Genomic DNA, 8,457 nt, shown 5'->3' on the forward strand with positions numbered 1-8,457 from the left:
GGGGGGTGTAAAGAGACTAAGGGTGTCATCCACCAAATGCAATCTGTAGGCCCGTTTGGATCTCTGTTGAAACACACCGACTGCAAACATTATATAGGGAAACTTTGGTTATAGACTGGCTATTAGATGGTACGAAGGAATTATGGTGAATCATGTTGGGTGTATTTTAGGATAGACTGAAGTATTTAAAGCTAAACATTATCATGATTTGCTTTAAAATACTCCCAACAAAAAAATGAGGGAGACAGAATGAAAGCAAGAATGGCAAAATGTTGATAATTATTGAAACGGATTGATGGGTACATGAGCGTTCATTATACACTTTCTTCTGCTTTGTTGAAATTTTTCTGTAAAAAAAATAAATTCTGTAATGAAGGGTTAAGGTGGGTGTGGGTGTCCCTGAACTCTGCGGAACTATAAGGTATGGGCGCTGTGTTCCCACCCGGTCGGCAAATATCAGCTTCAACAGCTAATCAGGGCTCTTAGCTCATTGGCGAAATTACATTCCCGCAGGAAATGCGTCTGTGTTCTGGGGTACGGAACAACGTCGTAAAAGGCCCGCAGCGCATGCGCTATTGCTCACTTTTCCGGGTGGGATCGCCTGCGCAGTAAGTCCGCCGAGTAGTTGTGGCCCCCCAGGCCGTTAATCGCGAGGCTGCGCGCGCCGCCTGGTCGTTACTGCGAGGCAGGTGGCTCTCAGGCCGGCGCAGGTCCGCCGTGGTCGTCGGACCCAAGGTCTGTGAGCAGCCACGATGTCGATCTTCACCCCCACCAACCAGATCCGCCTAACCAATGTGGCCGTGGTACGCATGAAGCGCGCCGGGAAGCGTTTCGAAATCGCCTGCTACAAAAACAAAGTCGTCGGCTGGCGGAGCGGCGTGTGAGTGACCCTCCTGCGGGCCGGCCGGAGCGGGTAACCCGAGGCGGCCTGCCTCCGGGGCTCGGATGCGTGGGCCAGCCTGGGGTCTGGTCGGGGAAGGAAATGGAGGACTTTACTGCTGCGGGCCTGAGGAGTGTCAGTTCTCCCGAGCTTAGCGCCTACACTAAGCGTTCCTGTTGGGTTTGGGTTTGGTCTGTTGGTTTGGAGTTTGGTTTTGCTTTCCTTTATGCTGTCACAAGAAACCTCCCTAATTATGGCCCTTTGGCCAGAATAATGATAGAGGCAGAGCCTAGTCTTAAAAGTATTCTAGGACAGCCCATGTCACAGATGTTATCCCGGGATCACCAAGTGCGTACGTCTTCGCTGCTGCCATCTAGCGATCGGCACTCGGCGGCCGAAGCCGGACCCGAACCCGGACCCAGATCCGCCAGGTCCCATACATCCTCCCACGACGCTTTTCTCCAATGAGTAAATGCGAATATATATGTGGTTCTGCGTTTTTGAAAATGTTTCCTCGGCCCCGAGGGTCGTTTTTAGGAGCACTTATTGTTTCTTGCTGTTGGTTTCGTTGCCATCTCGTATTTAAATGTGAATGAGTTTCCAAGTTTCAGGTGTATTCACTTAGGACTCTCTCCTGTCCTCACAAGGGAAAAGGACCTTGATGAAGTTCTGCAGACCCACTCGGTGTTTGTAAATGTCTCCAAAGGTCAGGTTGCAAAGAAGGAAGATCTCATCAGTGCGTTTGGAACAGATGACCAGACTGAAATCTGTAAGCAGGTGGGTTTTAACAGCTGCAGCATAACTGACCCGTCTGTAGTGTGAGTACTTAGAGGTGTTAATCTTTTAAGTATTTTTGAGTGAACAGTTACCACGCAATAAGTTGACCTGCACAATATCACTTTTAATAATTCAGGACGTGGTTTTTTTATTTTTTATTTTTTTAAATATATTTTATTGATTTTTCACAGAGAGGAAGGGAGAGAGATAGAGTTAGAAACATCGATGAGAGAGAAACATCGATCAGCTGCCTCCTGCACATCCCCCACCGGGGATGTGCCCGCAACCCAGGTACATGCCCTTGACCGGAATCGAACCCGGGACCCCTCAGTCCGCAGGCTGACGCTCTATCCACTGAGCCAAACCGGTTTCGGCAGGACATGGTTTTTTTAAACTGACGTATAGTTGACATAAAGTATTGTTTCAGGTGTATAACATAGTGATTCGATATTTATAAACCTTATGAAATGATCACAAGAAATCACCGTACATAGTTAGGAAACGGATTTTTATTTTTGCCAAAGCTTCTAGAAATTAAATTTTCTACTAAATTGCCTTATTTTGTTCATTTATGTATTTTTAATGTAATATGCCTGAAAGTAGAATTTCTTTTCAAGTAGTTCATCATTTAAACCAGGGGTCCTCAAACTTTTTAAACAGGGGGCCAGTTCACTGTCCCTCAGACCGTTGGAGGGCCGGACTATAGTTTAAAAAAAAAAAACTATGAACAAATTCCTATGCACACTGCACGTATCTTATTTTGAAGTAAAAAAACAAAACGGGAACAAATACAATGTTTGTATTTGCATGTGACCCGCGGGCTGTAGTTTGAGGACCCCTGATTTAAACCCTTTGCTAAGATTGCCTTTTCCCCTCCTAATCCTAAATAAGTGATATTTTGCTTGAAATGTTAATTTTTATTGCATGTAATATATTTAAAATCATCTTTCTTGAAATATTAGTTTATTGCATGTAACATTTAAATCGTTTTTCTTGAAACATTGTTTATTGCCTACAACATTATATTTAAAATCAATTTTCTTGAAAATAACTAAAATTTAGGATAGTGACCCTTTAAAAAAAAATAAGATGTTTTGGAGCACAAGATAATCTAGTGCATTGGTCGGCAAACTGCGGCTCGAGAGCCACATGCGGCCCCTTGAGTGTGGCCGTGGGCGCCCCCACATGGTATTTTGTGGAAGAGCCACACTCAAGGGGCCGCAATTTGCCGACCACTGATCTAGTGCATTCTTTAGGCAAAGCCCAAATTTCAGTAGTTAGAGAGGATGAAATTTAATTTTCTCCTTAGTTATTCTTGTGGTTAGTTAACAAATAGTATGTAATAAAGACATGCTTCTTAAATTTGGTGGGATTTCTTTCTTTTTTTTTTTTTTTTTTAGATTTTGACTAAAGGGGAGGTTCAAGTATCAGATAAAGAACGGCACACACAGCTGGAGCAAATGTTTAGGGACATTGCAACTATTGTAGCTGACAAATGTGTGAACCCTGAAACAAAGAGACCATACACTGTTATCCTTATCGAGAGAGCAATGAAGGACATCCACTATTCAGTCAACACCAACAAGAGTACAAAACAGCAGGTTAGTGGTTTTTAATGTCATTAAAAGTATCCATGAAAATCAGTTTTCTCTTAAGAAATCATCAAAATAATTGGTCTGTAATAATAAACTGATACTACTTGAAAGCAAGATTTGGGGGGAGGGGAATGAAAGGATCTGTATTGTAGAGAAGAGAAATGGGATGCTTTTTAACTACATATACATAGGACTCTCATCTTCCTATCCAAATCAAACGTTTAAAGATAAAACTTGGATTTCTAAAGAGTCTGTAACGCTTTAGATTTTTTTAAAACACATAATTCAAATACCATAAAAGTCACCCTTTTAAAGTGTACACCTTTTAAAGTGTAAAGTCATTGGTATATTCACAAAGTTTTGCAACCTTTCTTACTACCTAATCTGAGAACATTTTCATTACCCAAGAAAGAAACCCTGAACCCATTATCTGTCACTCCTCATCTTTCACAAGCCGTTATCGACCTCTGTCTCTATGGATGTGTTTATTCTGGACATTTCATATAATTGGAATCATGTAACATGGCCTTTTCAAGGTTCATCCATGTTGTAACATGTATCAGTACTTTATTCTTGCTACATATATTGTTTTTACAGACAAATATTAACATTTCATGGCTGAATCGTATCCCATTGTATGGAAACACCACATTTTATTTATTCATTCATCAGTAGATGGACATTTGGATTGTTTCCACTTCTTAGATATTGTAATGCTATGGAATGCATTACAGGTTTTCTGTGGACACATATTTTCATTCTCTGTACCCAGCAATGAAATTGCTAGATCATATTATAACTGTTTAACCTTTTGAGGAACTGCCAAATCATATTCCAAAACAGGTGTACCGTTTACTATTCCCACAATCAATGTATAAGGGTTCCAATTTTTCCATGTTCTAGACAATATTTGTTATTTTCTGCCATTTTGATTATAGCCATCCTGGGCTTAACGTTCCGGTTTTGATTTGCATTTCCCTCATGACTAATGATTTGAACATATTTTCATGTGCTTATTGACCTTTAGTCTCTCTGGAGAAATCAATGTTCAGATCCTTTGACCACTTTTTAATTGGTTGTCTTTTTAGTATTGAGTTGTAACAGTTTTTCTATATTCTGAATACTGTACCTTATCAAATAAGTGGTTTGTTAATATTTTCCCCTATTCTTTAGGTTGTCTTTTCGCTTTCTTCATAGTTTTTTGAAGCACAAAAGTTTTTCATCTTCAAGTCCAATTTTCCTATTCGCTGTTTGCTTATGCTCATGTCATATATCTAAGAAACCACCGCCTAATGCAACTAGATGGAAACAGCTTTGTTATGAATACCTTATGAAATAAGGCAGCAGAAACAGCAAAGAAATTGCAAGCATTTTCAATTTTGTCTTAATAGGCTTTGGAAGTGATAAAGCAGTTAAAGGAGAAAATGAAGATAGAACGTGCTCACATGAGACTTCGGTTCATTCTTCCAGTGAATGAAGGAAAAAAGCTGAAAGAAAAACTCAAGCCACTGATCAAGGTTATAGAAAGTGAGGACTACAATCAACAATTAGAAATTGTAAGATTAAAATTACTTCTCTTCCTCGTGTTAACAAAATAGTTTATTCTCTGATCATAAATGTGTAACCAACATTTAGAAGGTGTGAATAGTAAGACATTCTAAGAAACATCTTACCTAGAATTAGGTAAAAATGTTAAGGTCTAAGTAGAACTAAATTGTAGTTAAACACACATGATTTTTTTTGTTGTTTTCTAGTTAAATTATTTATGTTTAAAGACTTATCCAGATTTTAGGTGAGAATATATTTTACAGTGATTTTTACATTATGAGAAAATAAAAGATAAAAGTTGGTCAGCCTCATGGGTTTTTTGAGAGAGAGAGAGATATTGATTGATTTGTTGTTCCACTTATTTATGTATTCATTGGTTGATTCTTGTATGTTCCCTGACCAGGGATTGAACCAGCAACCTTGGTATATCTGGATGACGCTCTAACCAACTGTGCTACCAAGCCAGGGCACCACAGAACATTTTTAAAAGGCAGCAAAGCCCTAGCCAGTTTTGCTCAGTGGCTAGAGCAGTGATGGCGAACCTTCTGAGCTCGGCGTGTCAGCATTTTGAAAAACCCTAACTTAACTCTAGTGTGCCATGTCACATATAGAAATTTTTTGATATTTGCAACCATAGTAAAACAAAGATTTATATTTTTGATATTTATTTTATATATTTAAATGCCATTTAACAAAGAAAAATCAACCAAAAAATGAGTTCGCGTGTCACCTCTGACACGCATGTCATAGGTTTGCCATCACTGGGCTAGAGTGTCGGCCTGTGAACTGAAAGGTCCCAGGTTTGATTCCGGTCAAGGGCACATGCCTGGGTTGTGGGCTCGATCTCAGTGGGGGACTTGCAGGAGGCAGCCAGCCAATCCATGATTCTCATCATGGATGTTTCTCTCTCTCCCTCTTCCTTCCTCTCTGAAATCAATTTAAAAATATATATTTTTAAAAAGGCAGCAAAGAGCACATGTCTTTGAGTCCTCACCCAATAGCTTCCGACATAGTATAAGCTCAGCTTTCTGCAAATTCATGTCCCTAGATTTTGCAGCAACTTTATACATAGTTTCTGTATAGACCTTCAAGCTTCTTTCTCTCCATTTGTGGGTAAAAAGAGGCAATCTTATTGAGCTATAAAATTTAATGCTGTTTTTGTATGAAAAGAACCATAGTCTTCTAATCCAACCACTTCATCTTACGGCTGAAGAATCCAGATAACTGTATGTCTTTCAACAAGGAGGCTAATGCCTTGTCACAGGAACCTCCATGCATACTTTGGGACAGGGACTAGACTAGTCTGCCGCCCTGTGCATCGTCTTTGTGTTGCATTGTAAAGCTGTAGTAGTAGAGACATCTGGAAAGTATTGTGTGCTTGTCTTAGAGCAGTGGTTCTCAACCTTGGCTGCACATTAGAATCACCTGGGAATCTTTTTAAAATCCTGATTTCTGGGCCTCATCTTCCGGAAATTCTGTTTCTTTGTTACTAATGTTGTGGCCCCACCCCATAACAAAGAAACAGAATTTTCGGAGGATGAGGCCCAGAAATCAGGATTTTAAAAAGATTCCCAGGTGATTCTAATGTGCAGCCAAGGTTGAGAACCACTGTCTTAGAGGAAGTTAAAGTTGTGTTGATTCTATTGTATTGCTCATCATGTGGTAAACAGCTGTGTTAAATGTTTCAGGTGTGTCTAATTGACCCAGGCTGCTTCAGAGAAATTGATGACCTGATACAAAAGGAGACAAAAGGCAAAGGTTCTTTGGAAGTGCTCAATCTGAAAGATGTGGAAGAAGGAGATGAGAAATTTGAATGACATTCATCAGTCTCTTCTGCTTTGAAACACTAAAACGTTTTCATTTCCCACTGTCCTGTTTTCTTTCTGTGGTCTGCCAAATACTTGCTCAAATTAATTTGTTTTCTGCCTTTGTGTTAAACAAAAAAGACTTTGCTAAATTATAATTGTGGTTAATTTAGTTTTATTTGTAAATTGGAATTTTAGGGGAAAATGAAAAATTAAAGACACATAAGTCCAGAGAAGCATTTTGCTGTCTCATGCCATTGTAGCTTTCCAAGGTGAAAGTTATTTGAGGCAGCTCTTGTGAATAAAAAGTTAAGTTTTGTACATTATAATAAGACTGATTTCGGAAGGATATGTCTGTATAATCAAAAGGGAGTATTTGCTGAAAAAGAAAACAGTGCTTACTTCTACTTAATGAAATGCATGTGTAGGGGTAACTATATCTTGGCCTGATATGCAGCTTGGATAATGGCTTCCTAATCAGCTGAGAAATATGACCGTGCAACACAAATTTCATTAAACATGCTGCCATAACATAAATTATTCCTGGTTTTAAAAAGTCATTTATTTCTAATTCTTAAAGTTTATAATATATGTTAATATAGTCAAAATTATGAAATCAATAAAACCACTCTTTATTGTTACTAAACTATGGCTTGAGTTTCTGGACAGCTTCCTCACTCCCTTTTTTTCCCTTCTGCCTCTTACCTGGTCAAGTTGAGTTGTTAGCAGGATTAAATAATCAGTATGAGCAGTACTTAGAACAGTGCCTGTTCTGATAAACACCTGCTATATCTTAGTAGATATTATCGGAGATATAATTGCATTTATTTTAGTATTAACACTTAAATGAACATTGTGCAAGTTTTTTTTTAAATCTACTTGTTCTCAAAAGAGATATTCTATAATGTAAATTTATGTTTCACTCAAAATAAACATAGATGTGTTTTGTGAAAATTTTCAACTGAAAAAGAGTTCTTGACTTGAACATGACGCAGAAGCATGTAGAATTCACTGCTAATCCTAATTCCCAGAAATGTCTCATCTTATATAATAAAAGGCTAATATGCAAATTGTCCCCTCAGGAGTTCAACCAACTGGGAGTTCGACCGCTCGCTATGACATGCGCTGACCACCAGGGGGCAGTGCAAAATGAAGGAATGCCCCAGCCAGCAGCAAGAAGGCCCTGACGGGCCCTGATCACCAGCCAGGCCTAGGGAACCCTACCCGTGCACCGGGCCTCTAGTTTTAAAATAACTGCCCAGTCTCCTCCCTGCAACCATCCATGGCAACCATCACTTTGTATCTAAGAGTTTGTCTCTGTTTGATTTTGTTGTGTTTTTCAGGTTCCATATATAAATGAAATCATATGGTATTTCTCTTTGACTTATTTCACTTAACATAATAGTCTCTAGGTCAGGGGTGGGCAAACTTTTTGACTCGAGGGCCACAATGGGTTCTTAAACTGGACCGGAGGGCCGGAACAAAAGCATGGATGGAGTGTTTGTGTGAACTAATATAAACTCAAAGTAAACATCATTACATAAAAGGGTACGGTCTTTTGTTTCAATAGTTTTATTCATTTCAGACGGGCCGGATCCGGCCCGGATCCGGCCCGCGGGCCGTAGTTTGCCCACGGCTGCACTAGGTCCATTCAAGTTGTCACAAATTGCCTTGCCTTGGGAAATAGTGAGAGACTTCCCCAGTTCTGGGAACTTGAACTGCCCCATAGCAGGTGGCCCTGGTCCTAAGCAGCAAGGTGTAAGAGCATGAAGCCCAGCAAGGAGCAGTAGATGAGCTGTTTCAAATTAAAGTCTTGCACTGGACTACGGGAGCTGCACCTTTTACACCCTTT

General features: G+C 39.7%; 1 protein-coding gene across 1 annotated transcript; it reads left to right on the forward strand.

Annotated features, from left to right (window-relative positions):
- The first annotated feature begins 489 nt into the window (after positions 1-489).
- SBDS (SBDS ribosome maturation factor) lies at positions 490-7,563 on the forward strand. Its single transcript, XM_081089822.1, has 5 exons — positions 490-880; positions 1,528-1,657; positions 3,058-3,258; positions 4,644-4,808; positions 6,489-7,563. Exons 1-5 carry the CDS (start codon positions 753-755, stop codon positions 6,615-6,617), a joined length of 753 nt encoding a protein of 250 aa, XP_080945948.1. The 5' UTR covers positions 490-752; the 3' UTR covers positions 6,618-7,563.
- Positions 7,564-8,457: the final 894 nt, after the last annotated feature.

Source organism: Myotis nattereri (assembly GCF_964212035.1).
Source record: "Myotis nattereri genome assembly, chromosome: 4".
NCBI classification, from domain to species: domain Eukaryota; kingdom Metazoa; phylum Chordata; class Mammalia; order Chiroptera; family Vespertilionidae; genus Myotis; species Myotis nattereri.

Bases quoted from the DNA above. Each gene is read 5' to 3' on its own strand.
- SBDS (XM_081089822.1), top strand. From the start codon at position 753: ATGTCGATCTTCACCCCCACCAACCAGATCCGCCTAACCAATGTGGCC. The intron at 1,658-3,057 runs GTGGGTTTTAAC...TTTTTTTTTTAG, and splicing joins AGACTGAAATCTGTAAGCAG to ATTTTGACTAAAGGGGAGGT. The intron at 3,259-4,643 runs GTTAGTGGTTTT...TTGTCTTAATAG, and splicing joins ACAAGAGTACAAAACAGCAG to GCTTTGGAAGTGATAAAGCA.